Source organism: Canis lupus, chromosome 3 (genome assembly GCF_011100685.1).
Source record: "Canis lupus familiaris isolate Mischka breed German Shepherd chromosome 3, alternate assembly UU_Cfam_GSD_1.0, whole genome shotgun sequence".
NCBI lineage: Eukaryota > Metazoa > Chordata > Mammalia > Carnivora > Canidae > Canis > Canis lupus.
Window position 1 is genome coordinate 35,727,526 of NC_049224.1, and position 19,254 is coordinate 35,746,779.

Genomic DNA, 19,254 nt, shown 5'->3' on the forward strand with positions numbered 1-19,254 from the left:
GACTGAAGGGATACTTTCTGTGCTTCAGGGTTTTTGTTTTTTCTTTTTTTTTGTTGTTGTTTGTTTTCTGTGCTTTAGTTCTTATTGTCTCTTTTTTTCTTCCTAAGAAGAGGGAAACTTGTATTTTATAGTTTTGTGGTAGCCTAATTTTTCATTTCTGGTTGTTAGGTCCTCTATCAGAGTTTAAAAGATTTATTGGAATATGAAGGGAATGTGGAAGATGACATGATGATCACTTTCCAGATATCTCAGACAGACCTCTTTGGTAATCCCATGATGTATGATTTAAAGGAAAATGGTGATAAAATTCCAATTACAAATGAAAATAGGAAGGTAATAAGTGTTTAATATCATCATTGTTTCTTTATTAACAGTTTTAAAGCATATATGCTTGTAATTTTTAAAGAAGTATCTAAACTAGTTCATACAGAAAATCAAGAAATCAGGTAATCAAATTCTTATAAGTGAAAGCCACAGTTTTCTAAATCTTTGGTGTAAGCTAGTATGAGTCTGTAGTTGGGCTAAACTTGCCCTTTTTAAGAAAAAGGACAGGAGTAGGAGATAGTGACACAATGTGGCTGTAATAAAAAGCAGAAACAATGTATTTATGATACTGAACTGTAAAGGGGAGAGAAACAAGGACCTCATGATTAGGATCCTTATCACCCAACAAATTATCATTGCCTTTAATATATATATATATATATATATATATATATATACACATATGTGACTTAAAAATACTAGTGAAAAGTGTTTTTTAAGTTAGATACATGTTTTCTGTAAGCATCTGGAAACAGAGGGGAATAACCCGGAACGTGACAGGAAACTTAAGGTAAACTATATAGTAAACCTTTAAAAACCATAGTTTTATAATATAATTTTTGATAAAATACTATAATCTCTAGTTAGGATACAAAATGCATTTAGCGTTTATGATTTGGTACCAACTTCTTTATCAAGTAAAACACCAACATTTTGGCTGAACTGGATAACAGTAGGCAACTTCCCAAATATTCTAGCATAGACAACATGAGGCTTCCTGGTTTGCTCAGATCTAGTACATTGCAGTTGTTCGTTTTGCAAATAGATATATACATGATTTAAATGTCTCTGTGTTCACACACCTGGTTGACGGACTCAAAATTGTATTGAGGCCTGCTTTTATATTCAGTCTTACTTAATATAAAATCAAAATTGAAACGTACATAATTAGTTTATGTACATGGCCTTTTTAGAGTTCAATATTTGCTATTGCAGAGAGCTGTGAAATTGTTAAAGGTACAGATATACCTTGTTTTATTGTACTTTACTGCACTTTGCAGATGTTGCATTTTTTTATAAAGTTTTATGGCAACCCTGTATTGAGCAAATCTGTCAGCACCATTTTCTAACAGCATTTGCTCACTCTGTGTCTCTTTGTCACACTTGGTTAATTCACATTTTTCAAACTTTTTCATCATTATTGTATTTATTATGACCTATGCTCAATGACTCTGACTCATTGAAAACTCAAAATGATGGTTAACAATTTTTAGCAATATTTTAAAAATTAAGGTACATACATTTTTTGAGACATACTATTATTACAAACATCAGTTACAGTGTAGTATAAACATAACTTTTCTATGCACTGAGAAACCAAAAACTTCATTTGACTCGCTTTATTGCAGTATTCACTTTATTGTAATGAACTGAAACCAGCCTCACAATATCTCTGAGGTATGCCTGTATTTTCCTTTCTATGTGTAAAATATGAATCTTTAAAAATATTCATGAATGTTCATTCCTTCTCTGGGAAAATAAAAACAAGCTATGCAGCCCAGTATCTTGTTGTGTTTTACTTGTATAGTATATTATAAGAAGTTCTTGTGGTTAATGTTTTCTGCAGGAATTTGTCAATCTCTATTCTGACTACATTCTCAATAAATCAGTAGAAAAACAGTTCAAAGCTTTTCGGAGAGGTTTTCATATGGTGACCAACGAATCTCCTTTAAAGTATTTATTCAGACCAGAGGAAATTGAATTGCTTATATGTGGAAGCCGGGTAAGAAAGCAAAGTGTCTGAAAAACACCCTATTGTTTGTAATGGTGTGATATATATGTTAAGACATATTTTCTTGAATTTGCAGAATCTAGATTTCCAAGCACTAGAAGAAACTACAGAATATGACGGTGGCTATACCAGGGACTCTGTTCTGATTAGGTGAGGTACTTAATTCTTAAAAGGAAGATGAAATTCATCAAAGGGGTGTGTACTTCATGCTTTAGACCTTCATCTCTAGGTATTACTTAGCACATAAGCAAACTCACAAATTCTTAATCTATATTAGAAGTGTATTTATAATATCACCAGTTTTTATTATTATGATTCATTTCTTGATTGAAGTGTTTTATGTAAGTCACATGTTTTATTCTGCATTTGGGGTATAAATGACCTAACATTCCTAGTGATTCTGATTAGCATGTGCTTACTGCTGGTTCGAAAATGATGAAAATCATCGCTGAAAGTTTCTCTTTTCTTTTGAACCCTGTGTTAGTGAGCTGTTATTCTTGACCCTATTTGAAATACCCTTTGTGTGAAATTTACATTCTTTTATTTAATCTTTATAATCACATGCCAAGATACATATTAGTATTTGTTTTACACCTGAAGAAACTGAGCCCCAGATTTTCACAGAAAAATGTAGAGATTCCCAATCTTACGTGATTCCAAACAGATGCTGTTCAATACCATACTATCTCCTTTTCTGTACTATACTATTCAATCTTAAAAGACAGACTTCTTCCTCCCTTGTGGAGATTGGTAAACGGGGACAAAGGTGCTTTTTTGTTGCCTACTAGTGGGATAAGTTGAGGAATGCAAACATAACTTCTGGAGGTTGTTTCTGAAGGTAATTGCTCTAAGACTCCAGTATGTGAACACCAGAATTGAGTATCAGCTGTATCTAGAGATGAATAACATTTTATATTACATTATTTTTCTGTTATTTTATTCTTCCTGCTATGTAGGAGGATACTTGTATTTCTTCTTTTTTAGTACACCCTAAGTCATTTCTAGTAGCAATTATATAACTAAGCAACTGCTAATATGCTACTTACCTGAAGTTTCAAATTGACACATGAAAGGGTTGAGGACAAGATAAAACCTCACTGTGAGTCCCAAGGACTTCACAGTAGTATTTGTTAGTGATGTTAATCACAGATAGGTTTGTCACCTCTTAGTTTTTCTTTGAGAATAGTTGGAAATATTTTTTGTGTTCTTTATAGAGAAATTATTTTTTAAAGTTTTTATTTCTAGCTTATAACATAATTCCTACTTGATACTTAAGATCATATGTTAATGTGTGATTTGAAAGGCAAATGAAAAGATGGGTGTAGTAGCTTCCAAATCATTCTCACCATTAACGGTATTCTTAAAACCTTTTTAAACAAAATTCAAACTTCTTATTTTGTCAACATATATAAGAAAATATTCACTGATTAAATAGAATCTACAACTACTAGAAAGTTGAAGACTTACAATAGTTATTATAATACCAGGAAAAAATTGGCGATATTGTTATCTTGGTTGATATTTATTTCATTTTAAGTGTTCAGATGTTATTGAATTGAAATGAATAAAACACTTTGAAACTGTTTAATACATTTAAGCTAAAAATTAGTAGCATAACACTTGATGTAATAGAAAAAAACCAATAAAGGTATTTTAGTTTTTATTGTTAAAAATATAATTCTATTACAATTGTTACCACTGATAAAGTTAATGAAAATAAATTTTTCAAAAACAACTAAATGTAAAACATGAACATTTAAGAGTCTAGCATTAATAAAAATAAAGTGTTAAATGTTGATTCTTAAGGAAGTTTTTGTGTATATGTTTTCTAGTTGCTGATAAAGCACTCCCTGATTTCATTTACTAAGAGACTTAGAGGTATCTTTTTAAATGGCCCTCCTTAGTGTTTTGGGGTGAGAGTCGAGGACTACTACAGTTTCTTTGTAGTTGATACTGACTTTCTGTTTAAAAGGCTTGATCAAGCAACACCTGGGTGGCTCAGTCAGTTATGCCTTCAGCTCAGGTCATGTCCCAGTCAGTTATGCCTTCAGCTCAGGTCATGTCCCAGAGTCCCAGAGTCCCAGAGTCCTGGATCAACCCTCACATCGGGCTCCGAGCCTCCTCTCTCTCACTCTGCCTGCTGCTCCACCTGCTTGTGCTCTCTCTGTCAAATAAATAAAATCTTATTTAAAAATTTAAAAAAAAATTAAGATTTTATCAAATTCAGATTTAATTATCCTCTCCCCACAGTTAATGTGATTCATTTCATTGAATTTTTCCATATTATATCAGCCTTTTATTTCTAGATAAACCTTACTTAGCCGTGTGGTCTATTAGTTATAAATGTGTTGCTCTTTTATTTTACTAACATTTTAAGGTCTGTATTCATGAGGAATATTGACCTATAATTACCTTTTTTTTATACACATCAGGCTTTTGCTACCCTTGTAGTGAGTTGAAAAAGAAAACTGTTCCTTATTTTCAGAAATACTTGCGTAAGATTGGTATTTTTTTCTCTTAAATATTTGTTCACATTCACCAGAGGAGACTATCTGGGCCTGGACATTTCTTTGTTGAAAGTTTTGTTCTTTGGAGTTTTTAAAAATTTTATTTGGAAATAACTGTAGATTATTGGAATTTTCTTTTAAAGTATAGGTTGGTCCTGTAATAGCCTCTCTACTTTCCCACAGTGGTAACATTTTGCATAACTATAGCACAGTTTCAAATTCAGGAAGTTGATATTGGTTCATCCTGTAGATCATATTCAGATTTCATCAGTGGTTAGGCCCTTATTTCTATGTACGTTCAGTTCGTGTACTTGGATCACATTGTATAGATTCAGATAACCACTATCCTCATCTTAGTGTACAACTTTTTCATCACCAGAAGGGTCTGTGTTGCTCTCCCTTTCTAGGCATACTTTGCACCCCAGCATGATTACCTTGAGATCCATCAAAATTGTCACATGAATCAACTAGTCATTCCCTTTTATTGCCATGTGTAGAATTGCATGGCATACATGTACCAGATTTGGTTTAACCATTCAACTGTTAAAGGACACTTGGGTTATTGTCAGATTTGGCTATTAGGAATAAAGCTACTAAACATTTAAGCACAGATTTTTGTGTGAACATAAGTTTTCATTTCTCTGGTATAAATGCCCAGGAGTGCAATCCTGGGTCATATGATAAGTACATGTTTAGATTTCTAAGAAACTGCCAAATTATTTTCCAGAGTCCCTGTACCATTTTTCATTTCCCTGGGGTATATGAATGATCCAGTTTCTCCATATTATTGCTAGCATTTGTTGGTGTCAAAATTGTTAACTTTATCCTTTCTCCTAGATAGGTTGTGATGATACCTCATTGTGCTATAATTTGAACTACCCTTGATGGCTATAATGTGGAATATTTTTTCATGTACTTATTTGCCATCTATATATTATTTTTGGTGAAATGTCTGGGGTTTTATTGAATTTTGTGTTCTTCATAATTTTTAGTCCTTTTTGAGGTACGTGCTTTGCAAGTACGTTCTCCTACTCCTGTAGTTAATCTTTTCATCTTAACAGAATCTTTGCATAGCAGAAGGTTTTCATTTTGATTAACCTTGATTTTTCTTTTATGGATCATGTTTTTGGTAAAGTCAAATCTAAGATTCTTGGCCAGCCTTAGGTCCTAAAGATTTTTTTTTTCCTAAAATTTTTTACAGTTTTACATTTTATATTGAAGTGTGTCCATTTTGAGTTAATTTTTATATAACATTTGAGATTTAAGTCAAGATTCACTTTTGGCCTATGGATGTCCATATGTTCCCATATAATTTATTGAAAAAGTTATCCTTCCTTTACTGATTTGTTTTTGCATCTTTGTCAAAAATCAGTGTATAATGTTTATATAAATCTTTTTCTGAATTCCCTATGCTATTCCCTTGATCTGTGTTTCTATCCATCCCTCTGCCAATACTGCACTGTCTGTATTACTATAGGTAAATGGTAAACGTTAACATCAGATAAGAGTGCGAATGAAAGATTTCTTGTCTTTTCCATATTTTAGCTACTCTTTAACATACAAATTTTATATTCACTTTGACTATGCTTAAAAAACCTTGATGAAATTTTGATAGGAATTACATTAAGATCAAATTGGGGAGAACAGACATTTTTACTATGTTCACTGTCCAACCTATGAATACAGTATAATTCGTCATTTATTTAGGTCCTTTTATTAAAATGGCATTGTATTTTTAATTTTGGTTCCCACATGTTAGTATACAGGAATATGATTGATTTTTTTTTTTTTACATGTTGATCTTCTATTCAATTATTTTAGAAGGTTTTTTAGGTTTTTTTTTTTGAGACCTCTTGGGGTTTTCTTTGTAGATAGTCATGTCATCTCTAAATAGGGATAGTTTTGCTTATTTTTAAGTTTGTATGCCTTTTATCACTTTTTTTCCTGCCTTATTTATGCTAAAACTTTTAGCACTGTGCTAAATAAGAGTAGTTAAAACAAAAGCCTTGACTTGTTCCTGAATTTAGGAGAAAGCATTTATCTTTATCTCTTAAGCTTCATATTAGTGTAGTTGGTGCTCTACAAATTCAAGAGGTTCCAACCTCTGTACCTTGTTGTTGTTGTTGTTTTGTCTTCTTGTTTTGTTTTATTGTCTTTTGTTTCTTAAGATTTCATTTATTTATTCAGGAGAGACACAGAGAGTGAGGCAGAGACATAGGCAGAGGGTGAAGCAGGCTCCTTGCAGAGAGCCTCATGTGGAACTCGATCCCAGGACTCCAGGATTATGCCCTGGGCCGAAGGCAGGCGCTAAACCACTGAGCCACCCAGGGAAGCCCCCCTATACTTTGTTTGTTGAGCTTTGCTGTGAACAGGCTTTTGGCTTTTTGTCAGATGTTTTTTCCACATCTGTTGCTAGAAGCATGGTTTTCTTAATTTCTATTTGATACAGCACACTGCATTAATGGATTTTCCATTATTGAACCAACTTTCCATATCTCAGTCATTTCCATTTAGTTCATTGTCACATTTGACGTGGTAATGGTGGTTGATTATTTCTGTGTCTTGAGTTCATGAGATATACTGGCCTATAGTTTTTGTCTTTTTTTTATGTTGTCTTGGTCTGGTTTAAACATTAGGATTAATTCTGGCCTCGTAAAGTTGGGAAGTGTTCTATTTGTAGGAGAGATTGTGTTAAGGTGGTACTAATTGTTTCTTAAATGTTTCGTGGAATTCTCCAACGAAATCATTTGGGCCTGGAAATTTCCCTTTTTTTGGGGGAGAATTTGAAATTCAGTTTCTTCAGTGTTTATAAAACGATTAAGATATTCTTTCATACTGGGTAGGTTATGGTAGTTTGTGTTATTCAAAGAGTTGATCTATTTTATTTAAGTAGTCAAATTTATGTGTGAAGAGTTCATAATATTCCCTTCTTATTCTTTTGATGTCTGCAGGTCTGAACTGATCATACCCTTTTTTATTCCTCATAGTGGTAATTATGTTTTTTTTTTAACTTGTTAGTCTTTGTTGAGAGATTTGAAATTATTGATTATATTGAAAAGCTGGCTTTTTATTTCTCTGTTCTTATTTTCAATTTCATTGATTTCTGCTCTTTATTAGTTTCTTCCTTTGTTTTGGTTTATTTTGCTCTTCTCATTCTAGCTTACTGAGGAGAGAAACAGTGATTGGTTTGAGACCTTTCCTCTTTTCTAATGTAAGCATTTAGTGCTTTAAATTTTATTCTCATTATTGCTTTAGCTATATCCCATATGTTTTGATATGTTGTGTTTTTCTTTTTTTTCATATCTGTATTTTTTAAAATTTATTTTGAGACTTTCTCTTTGTTAAACCAAATTATGTTGTTTAATTTCCAGGGGTTTTGGATATTTTCTTCTTTCTTCTCTCTTATTTATTGATTTCTAGTTTGATTCTTTTATAGTCAGAGAACTTATTCTTGCGTAACTCTCAGTACTCTTGAATTTGTATATTCTGTGTTGGTGGGTGGAATGTTTGGTGATTGTTAATTTAGATTTTGTTCATTGATGATTTTGTAGATTTTGTGACCAGTAGTTCTGTCAGTCACTCAGAGAGAGGGGTGTTGAATGCTCCATACTGGTGGGTGTGTCCATTCCTCCTTTCAGGTCTATCAGTTTTGACTTTATGTATTTTGAAGATCTTTTGATTGGTGCATAAACCTTGAGCCTCAGTATGTCTTTTTGATAGATTGATCATTTATCATTATGTGGTGTGGTTCTCCATATACTGATTTTCTTTCCTCCAGAATCTATCTGTCTGATCTATTAATCTTCTTTTAACATTTTTTAAATTAAACTTCTTATTGTGAGATAATTCTAGATTGGTATGCAGTTGTAAAAAATCGCACAGAGACCCTGTGTACACTTTATCATATTTCACTTAGTAGCAAATTTTTATAAAACAGTTACAATATCACAAGTAGGATACAGTCAAAATTCAGAAAAGTTCAATCACCACAAGAATTCCTCCTGTTGCTCTTCTATATTCCGTCAAACCCATATATCTATAGCTTTTCACTATGCCCACTCTGGTCCTTAACCCCTGACAACAACTAATCTGTTGTCTGTTTCTTTAATTTTGTCATTTCAAGAATGTGAAATAAGTGAATCACACCTAATATGTCACATTTTGGGATTTGCCAATATTTTTTAGCCATTTGCCTGTTGAAAAACTTCATGTTTGTTCCTCATTTGGAGCTGTTATGAATAAAGTTGCTATGAATAATCACATGCAATTTATTTGGTAAACACAAAATTTTCGTTTCTCTAAATGCCAAGAATGCACTTAATTGTTTTTTACTATTTGAGAGTTCTGATACTTTTCTCTTACTCCTTTTATCTCTGTCACGTTTGCTTCATGTATTTTGAGGCTCTGTCATTTGGTACATATCTTGCATTCTTTCTTTCATTTATTTTTTTTGTACATACCCATTTATAGTCATTATGTCTTACTGGTGGATTGGTCTTTTTATCATTACATAAAGTCCCTTTTTTTAATTTGTAATTTTCTTTGCTCTAAATCTAATATGAATATAACCATTCCTGGTTTATTTTTTAATGTTTGCATGATATCTTTTTTCTGATGTTTTATTCTCAACCTATCTGTTGCTGATTTTGAAATGAGTTTCTTAGAAATAACATGTAGTTGAGTCCTTTTTTTCCATCCACTCTGTCTGCCTTGTAATTGATATAGTTAGAAAATTCATATTTAAGGTAATTATTGATACATTAGGGCTTATGTCTACCATTTCATGTTTTCTGTTTCTCCTTTATCATTTTGTTTCCAGGGGTTATCTTGTTACTTGAACGTTTTTTTAGGATTCCGTCTTGATTTACTTCTAGTGTTGTTTGGGTTGTATGGTTTAGTACAGTGTTCTTCCTGTTTGCTGTGGTAACATAACATTGTACACATGTGAAAGTGGATCAGCATCTCTTCCAATGAAGTATGGAAACCTTGCTTTCAATTAGGTTTCTTTCCCCACTTTTAAATATTGTTGTGAATATTAATACTGTTATAATTTTTATATCAGTCATCACAGGATTTACAAAATTCATGAGAATTTTGTTGTGTATACCTGTATTTCTGCTATTTCAATTCTTCCCTTTTGCTTTAAGAGTCTTTTATGACTTCTCTTAGTCATTCTTCAAAGACAGGTCTACTAATGGCAGATTCTATTAGTTTTCCTTTGTTTGGGGATGTCTATTTCCTCTTTATTGCTGAAGAGTAGTTTTGTTTATGCCATTGGGATTTGTTCAGCTTCTTGGATTTGTGGGTTGTTTTTTTGTTTGTTTATATTTTTTGCCCAACATGGAAAATTTGGGGGCACTATTTCTTCAAATATTTTTTCAGCCCCAGTGTCTCTCCTTTCTTTCTGAGCTTCTAGTAGTACCAGTGTTCAGTCATTTATCATCATTACACATGTATCTGAGACTGGTTTGGTTTTGGGTTTTGGTGTTTGTTTTTTCTTTTGTTTTCCAGTTTTCTCTAGTTTGTTTCTTTTTTTATCCTCTGTCTTCTTTACTATTGAGCCTATCCAGTATTTTTCTCTATGTTTTTCCAGTTCTATAATTCACATTTGGCTCCTTTTTAAAAATAACTACTGTTTCTTTCCTGAGATTTTTCTCTTGTTTCATTTCTGAAACAATAGAGCTTGTAATTGTAAAATCATTTTTATGATGAATGCATTAAAATCCTTCTGAGATAATTCCAACATACCCTGTTCATCTCAATGTTGACAACACTTGTTTCTTGTTCTTTCATGTTGTAATTTGGCTTGCATCCTAGACATTGTGTCTGTTAGGAGATCCTGGGTCCTGTTTACATTATTTTACTTTAGTAGGCAATCATCCTATTCAAGTGTAACACACGGGTCCTAGCATACTTTTTGTGGGTTGTGGTTCCAGAGACAATTTTAGTTTTCAGAGCCTTTGCGGCACTTAATCCTGCTTTGCTTTATGTATCTTATTCCATGAGGGCTCCCACTGGTCCATGATGGTGTTGCTTGAGGGAGATGAAATGAACAGCTTCTCCATGCAGACATGTGTGGTATCTTAAGCCTCCCATGGGCTGGAGAGTTCTTGCTGTGCTCAGTGCCTTTTGTGGCAGTTAAATTAGGCCCGTGTTGCCGGCCATTCAGGGTCCCTCGGCTAGGAGGGACTCTGGGTCCCTACAAGAAAGACAAGCACTTACCAGGCCAGGACCAATTGTGGCAGAAAAACCCTCCCAGCTGTGACTCTGGGTTGAGAAAGGAAGTCTCAAGTATGACTTCTTTTCTTCTTGTTCAATTTAAGTTTATCTTCTGTTTTTGTGGTACTATCATTGTGCTTCGTTTATCCTGTGGTTCCTCTAGTTCAGTTTTAGTTTCCTCCATCTGATATGATTTCTTTTCTTTGTATTTCCAGTTATCCCCTGCTCCTGTCATACCTTTCAAGATCTTTTCTTCAGTTTTAGTTATGTTTCTGACTTAATTGTCCTTTCATAGCCTCTACTATGACTTAAAATTTTTTTTACCTTAATTTGAAATCTGTTTACAGTTTTCATGTGTTTTGTTGGCAGATCTTTGGCGCACTTTTATTCTCTATAAAGACATGATTCTTTATCTGCTCTTATCTGTCCTTAGTTGTTCACACTCTTGGGGTAGAGCTCTGCCCTTTCGGGGTGAACTCTAACCGGTATTGTTATGCACACCCTCCTCTTCCATATTGCTCCTGTAGGACTCTACTAGTTCAGGCTCAGGTATTCATACTCTCAACTTATGTGTCAGTTGGGAGTTTGCCACTCTTTCTTCCTAGTTTTAATCTAAACTTAAGTTATGGGTGTTTTTATTGGATTTTTCGCTGCATTTTAATCTGCATAAGTTTTAAGAGAGGTAGATGGAATGTGATTCATACATATGACTTAGGTAGAAATACAGAAGCCTCTTTTTCAGTTTTCTGAATAGTTGCATTCCTAATAAATAAACAAAGAATATAAACAGACTGGTCAGGGTCCTATCTCTCTGCCTGTGTCTGATTCGGTTAGGATTCAGAGCCCTCCTACAATGTGAGAAAACCTGATTACCACTCATTTGTAGGGCAGCTCTGCGGCCCTGACAGAAGCTCTGGCATACAGGAGACTTATTTTTTCTTGTCAGCCACCCAAAAGGAGTGATCTAGACTATGGAACGATTTTGTCCTCCTGAAAGAGGCACCTGGATATTCCATGTCTTACTTCCTGTGATTATGATATAGTTCTCTGTTGTTTCTCTAGGTGAATGAGAAGTTTGCCAGAACTGAGGGGTGGGGGAGGATGTTAGACTGTCAGGGAAAAGAAGCAGAAAGACATTGAAGAGAGCCGAAAAATCTAATAAAGCTGCTAGCTCATGTCAGAAGAATTGGCATTGTACCAACAAAAATGCCTGCATTTTAATAATAGAAATTGTATACTGGAATACTAGAATATCAAAAACTAGAATTATAATTACACATGTAGGAAGTGTGATATTCTCTGCTAAGATTCCGGAAAGAGCTTTTCAAATAAATATTAAAATTATCCTTTGACTAAGTAACATTGTCAATTTTTTTCTGAAATCTTGAAATTTTTTTAGCTGAGAATTAGTGTATATGTTAAATTTATGGATACATCATTATTCAAACAAGCAAGTCAAGATTGCTCTTAATGTACTGCATTTTGTTTTTGGTGTGAGTATAACAAGCATCATTATAACAACATGACTTTTATCACATAGATTTTAGGAATGCCAGGGACTAACTCATTCTCTTAAAATAATTGCATATAGCAGAAATATCAGAATTATCCCCCATCCGCACTTCTACAGTACACAAAATCAAAAGTGTTCAAGTTTATTTTTTAAAAGTATGCTTTTGGATTAGTACTATTAGACGTGTGTTTCTCTGTATTTTGTCCTTAATCTGTATCACCTTTTCCCGCCAAAATCTTGTATTTTCAATTCGCAGGATTTGGGTTTTGGATTTGGTCTTTTGTTTGCTGCTGATTATATATTATGAGTATACCATAGTTTATATAATTACTTCCTGTTGTTGGACACTTAGGTTTATCAGTTTTTACCATTCTAAATAATGCAGCAGTGGATTACTCTTATATGTTTTTAAGTGTTTCAGTAAGATTAATTAGTATAAGTAATTTGTAGATCCTTGATTACCAGGAATGAATGTTCAGGATTTCTGATATTAATTTCCAAGTTATCTCTGTAATATGGTTTTAATAAATCATAAACTCTTATTAGTGCTAGTTATAAATGAATGCCAAACTAAAATCAGTATTCTGTCTTTTCTCAGAGAGTTCTGGGAAATCGTTCATTCATTTACAGATGAGCAGAAAAGACTCTTCTTGCAGTTTACAACAGGCACAGACAGAGCACCTGTGGGCGGACTAGGAAAATTAAAGATGATTATAGCCAAAAATGGCCCAGACACAGAAAGGTAATTATTAATTTTTTTGTAGTTTTACATAGAATTATCCAAATCACATGAAATATTAGTTCAGAGAGTGTTTTTCTATTACTGTTTGAGGAAATTTTTAACACACTGGCCTATTTCAAAACTATTACAGAGCTCACTTGATTTAAAATTTTGCAAATTGATATGATTCAATTTTTAGTTCATAATTTTTAAATTCAAGACCTTATTATGTATTCTATTTAAAAATGGTTGAATTGAGGCTTGGAAAATTGTTCAGCACTAGGTTTCATAATCTTAACATTTGAATCCAATTTCATAATCTTGGCATTTAATTTGTTCTCTATTATATAAGTTAATGTTTTTGTTGAGTAAGGATCATTCATGAACAGTAGTATATTTGAGGGTTTAAATATATAGAAATATATAGAAATGTCTGTGCCTCCCTTCTTTATTTCTATTAGCATTCCATATTATTTGATGTATTATTTGATGACTTTAATGTAAATTTGTTTATATTTGTTATTAAGTCATTTATATAACATATTGCCAAGAATATTTCTGACTGGCATTAAAGAACACAGACTTTGAAATCTTAAAAACCAAATTTGGGTATTCTCTCCACTTTAGAGTAAATTTGCTTCTCAGTGATGTCAGCTCTGTAGTGGGAATAATGATAGGTTTATTGTGAGAAGATTTAGTTAAGTGAGATCTAACAGTTAAATACCTGAAACAATGTCTGGTTTGTCATAATTCAGTGGATACAATATGTTATCATCAGTCATCACCATCTTCATTATCATCAGTATTGAGTAATATATAAGATAAAGACAAACTGATACTTGATAGCTGTACACAAAAAGCAAAAAGTTTGAGTTGCATTAACGTGTACTCTGCATTGCAAACCGTCTCAACTACAGGTACAATCTAAAAGTAGGACTTTTTAATGATGAGCATGTTCCCCATGATTTATTTTCCTATTTTCCCCCCCTTCTCCCTATTTAGGTTACCTACATCTCATACTTGCTTTAATGTCCTTTTACTGCCGGAATATTCAAGCAAAGAAAAACTTAAAGAAAGATTGTTGAAGGCCATCACTTACGCCAAAGGATTTGGCATGCTGTAAAAAAAAAAAAAAAAAAAAAAAAAAGAAAGAAAAGAAAAGAAAAAGAAAAAGAAAAAAAAGGAAAAAGAAATTTAAAATTTTAATAAATATAATGAGGGATAAAATTGGTGGTGATAGTGTCCCAGTACAAACAGGCTGTAAGATAGTGAACCACAGTAGTCACCTATGTCTGTGCCTCCCTTCTTTATTGGGGATATGTGGGCTGGAACAGCAGATTTCAGCTACTTATATGAACAAATCCTTTATTATTATTATTTTTTTTTTTTTTTGCGTGAAAGTGTTACTTATTCTTTCACTTGTATGTACAGAGAGGTTTTTCTGAATATTTATTTTAAGGGTTAAATCACTTTTGCTTGTGTTTATTACTGCTTGAAGTTGAGCCTTTTTGAGTATTTAAAAAATATATACCAACAAAACTACTCTCCCAAGGAAAATATTGCCACCATTTGTAGACTGTGTAACCTTCAAGTATGTGCTACTTTCGTCCCTGTATCTAACTCCAATCAGGAACTGTGTTTTGTTTTTTTTTTGTTTTTGTTTTTTGTTTTTGTTTTTTTTTTTTGTTTTTTTTTAAACAATTTGCTTTGAAACTTGAAGTCTTGAAAACAGTGTGATGCAATTGCTGCTGTTCTAGTCCCCAAAGAGTTTTCTGTGCAAAATCTTGAAATCAATAAAGATGGAAGGGAGAACTTGAAATGTTTTAACTGCAGCCCTCAGAACTTTACTTTTAGTGACAGCACAACAAATTAAAAACAACTCATGCCACAGTATGTCGTCTTCATGTGTCTTGCAATGAACTGTTCCAGTAGCCAATCCTTTTTCTAGTATATGAAAGGACAGGGATTATTTTGTTGTTGTTGTTGTTGTTGTTGTTGTTGTTTTAAGTTTACTGGGGAAAAGTGCATTTGGCCAAAAGAAATGGTAATCACGCCTGTTGCAAGAAAGCTAGGAAGTTTGTTGTTTATTATAAACACAAAGCATGTGAAAGTGCACTTAACATAAATTTTTTATTAATTACTTATTACCTGCATTTTAAATAGACAATCCAAAGTCTTCCCTTCATGTTGCCATCATCTTGTCTAATCAGCCATTTTATCAAGGCACATGATCAGTGTTGCAACATAATGGAAAGGATGGCTATTGTGCCTTGTTATTTAATCATACATTAAACAGACCTGGAAGTGAATGGAACTATTACTCTTAAGTCCTACTTACATTGTATATCCCCAAAGATTAAGTTTTACTTCAAAAAGTAAGTGTTAAATATTACTTTCATGTACTATGGAAAAGTACAAATAGGTTTAAATTACTGGGCGTTCAGAAGTACGTAGTTTCCCCTTTCTAGTCTTCTGTGTCTGTGATGTTAATTTCTTTTATTGCAATATAAAATAAAAGGATTATGTATTTTTAACTAAGGAGAGACATATGGATATATCCTTTTACTACAAGCTACATACAGCTGATGAGCTGAGCTTGTGCTTTGATGATTGTTTTAACAGACTACGATAGATCAGCCTGATGATTTGTGAAATTGGCAGGAAAAATACAGCTTTTCAAATCAGTGGAGGGGAAAATGGATGTCTTTCAGGATTATTTTAATTATTTTAGTAATTGAGACAGATCTGTTATGTACCATAATGCTAAATAAAACAGTGACATTTTTCATCATAATTTAGTGGAAAAAGAAAACAGTGCTTTCCATCTTGTGATAAGGTAACCTTTTTTTGTTGTTGTTTTTTCTGGGCCAGCCTTTAGAAACACTGTTAAGGTATGTACACTACCTTGATGCAAGGGACTCTCATGATACTACAGTCATCTTAAAGAGTGTCTCATCCATGTGCTTGTGTATAATGAAAGGAGAGAAATCAAATACTCTGGGGGCATTTTATATAATAAATTCGTGAAGAAATGTGTGCTCTTCAGTTCTCAAGTTCTATTATCACAGTATTGAAGTTCTATAATTGTATTAACATATCTGTATGAAGTTTGTGAATGGTAATTGAGTATAGGTTATCAGATATAGAATTCACATCAAATAGACTTTTAACAAACAGTTCAAAATAAACCTACCCTTAAAAATATTTTAAGAGAAAAAGTCATTGGTTGTCCATACTAGCTGCTCTCACTTGCATAGTTATTTTCCTGGGCATGTTACCACTTCTCTTACCACTGCCTCCTGTTCACTACTGTTTACTAGAATGCCATTGAACAATATCTCAAGGAAGAGGAAAACAGAAATTTTGACTATGATGACTACTTCTACCCTAAAGTCTTACCATTAAAGTACTTTTTTTGTCTGGATACTCTTACATATTTTGATTATCTGTGAATCAGCCCACAGTCTGCAGGAAGCTCTGCCAAAAACATGAACCATAAACTAAAATAATTAGCTTTCCAAATGAAATAGAAACTTGCTCTTACATTTTATTGTTTTAGAAAACTTCAAACATGCAACGTAAAAATACAACCTGCTGCCAAACTTTTCTGGAAACTGACAGCTTCAGCAAATGAGTTGGATTTCCTCACCCTATATACCACTATCCTGGGTTGTGGTTAATTTTATGATAAAATACAACTACAACTTCCCTAGTTTTATTTTGGGGTGCATACCTGTGTAGGAAGATGAATATCCAAAAAACAAAGCCTTAAAAATGAGGCTTCAAACTGAATTTGCTGATGTTCATTCATTCATGATTGTGACCTAGCAATATCACTCTGTTCTCCTTATACAGCTGCTGAGATTTCAGACCCCTTTTGGGGTTTTTCTCAAGAATTTCTTAGTCTGTTAGAAGGATTGTTTTCCCAAAGCTACTTTATTTGTAGTCTTGATTTCCCTTACCTTCTCATGCACTTTCCATATTTTTTTTTAACTTCTACTAGCTCCTTAAGGATCATCTACCCTTTCCACCTTTTCTGTGAGCCACCAAAGAATTAAAAAACAAACTTCAGTTTTCTCCCTCTTTTGCCTTCTACTCAATGTTATTAGTCTATAATTTCCTGGGGAAGACTGTTAACAAAATGCAAAGTCCCAAGGCTTTCCCCCTTCTCCGTTCAGATCCAGTAAGTTGGCATTTGTTAACCACTGCAAGATTTTGATGCAAATGTCTCACTGTGAGAACTGCTTAACCCACTGAAAATGGTCTTCTGTAGAATATTCAAAACCACCCCAATTGCCAGTATGAACCTTGCCAGCACCTTGAACTTAATTTGGCTGCTACTCTGTTTTTCAGTTGGATGTATACTATCCAGATCTTGGATGGATACTATAATTCTACTTAGTTTTTTGTCTTTACTTGTCCAGTTATCTCTGGTCAACCTCAACCACTCCTGGAGATTCTTGTATAAATCCATATTTTTTGCTCAGACTCTAGCCCCAGGAGATCTTTCTGGTACCTCAAAGTTTATACCAAAACTTCATCTTGCATCGCTGCCTACTGTTAATTTGTTTCTTCCTTAAAAGGATCACTTTCAGCCCCGTCATCGAAATCCTTCGTGTCTCAGTTGTCACAGTTTATATCAATTTTTTTCCCCTCCAGTCTTCCCAGTTGGTTGTTGTCCTTCATCATACTTTCAGGTCCTGGTTGCTTTTGATAGTTTCCTAAAACTACCCTGACTGTAACCTCTTCCAATCTTTTTCATTCTGCTAAAACATTTTTGTTAATTTTTCAATATCCCCTGCTTCAAAATTTGTTCCCCTTTGAATATTCTTCAAACTTGGCAGCCAAAGCTCTCCATAAACTGGGCTCCAAATGGTTTTCCAATTTTGCCATCTGTTACAGGCACTTCTCTCCCTGCATGCTCACCCAACATCTTCATTTTGTGCTTAATTATTTCATATTTCTCAAGGACCCTTCAAAACCAAACTTTAAAACACTTCACCCATGAAGATTTTGTTGATCCCTGATACGGACCCCCTCCCCCCAGGTGCTTGTGTGACTTCACAGCAATTCACACTTCCCATAATAGCTCAGCTTGGTGGAGCACATTACTTATTTAAACAGCAAAGGAATCCCCAGGGGGTTTTCCCCCATAACCATTCCCTAGGATGTGAGCAGATTCATGAAAAGGTTATGTTTGTCATCTTCCCACCAGTTTGTCACTACTCGAATGATTGAAAATGACTCAGCATGCAACAATGTTCAGTGAAGCTTCCTGTTTTTTCACTAAAAATGGCCTCTGTCTCCTCGTCTCCTCCCCACAACCCCCCCCTCCATGCACGCACACCCTGAATTCTTTATTACTATTAAGCATTGAATGTAGCTGAATGACTTGCCACTTGAAGTGACTCCGGATCAATGACTGAATGACAGATAAATGACAGATTTCCTTGAGAGCAATATTGTGTGACTTCCCCAGCCCTACCTTTTGGATGTGCTCTTGAACCAGGAGCCTCTGAGCAGTCCTGCTGTCTGGCCGCACTCCTCATGGAGATGCGGGCAAGCATCTTTACACCATCTCACTGTTGCCAGCCCTTCATGTCTGTCAAAGAACAATCCTCTGCCAAACACTATGCTTTTACACTAAATGAAGCACCATGATGAATTCCTGTTTATCCAGAAACTCATTACCATTACTACAAATCAATTCTCAAATCAGGATTCATGGATTCATTTGAACAGGACCTGGAGTAGTTATCCTAGCTATCATCTGGTCTTTAGCAAACTAGAAAATGGGATAAGCATGTGTCTGGTACATGGTACACAGTTGTTGAGGATGCAGTCTACAGAGTCAGATGACTGGGTTTCAGTCCTGGCCCTGCCTTTCCCTCAGCTTATATTATATCCAAGCGTATCTCATTGCTGGCTATCAGGATTCAGTGAAGTTGAGGTACAGATGCTAGACAACCTGGTGCAAGACCTCCTGAGAGAGACAGAGATAGGTACTTTGAATATTTGCCAGTTAAGGGAAGAATCCATTGAGAGGTTGGAGATAATTACAATGAATTTCTTTTGCAGGAGTTGACCCTCCCTCATCCACCTCAAAGTAGAGGAAGGGTACTTCCCTCATCTTTTTGTTTTTGTTTTTTCTAATTCAGGTAAAATTCATGTAACAAAATTCACCACTTTAAAGTTGTATAATTAGTGGCTTTTAAAATATTCATGAAATTGTACAACC

General features: G+C 33.9%; 1 protein-coding gene across 7 annotated transcripts in view; it reads left to right on the forward strand.

Moving 5' to 3' along the window:
- Positions 1-16,220, forward strand: part of UBE3A (ubiquitin protein ligase E3A) — a 95,780-nt gene extending 79,560 nt beyond the window's left edge. For 6 of the 7 annotated variants that reach the window (XM_038532584.1, XM_038532583.1, XM_038532589.1 and 3 more), the window contains 5 exons: positions 169-333; positions 1,892-2,047; positions 2,133-2,206; positions 12,894-13,037; positions 14,019-16,220. In XM_038532584.1, the coding sequence (XP_038388512.1) occupies positions 169-333; positions 1,892-2,047; positions 2,133-2,206; positions 12,894-13,037; positions 14,019-14,139 (660 nt within the window). In that variant the 3' untranslated portion in view covers positions 14,140-16,220. The remainder of the gene's footprint in view (positions 1-168; positions 334-1,891; positions 2,048-2,132; positions 2,207-12,893; positions 13,038-14,018) is intronic. The other variant, XM_038532585.1, reaches the window with a different exon arrangement.
- Positions 16,221-19,254: the final 3,034 nt, after the last annotated feature.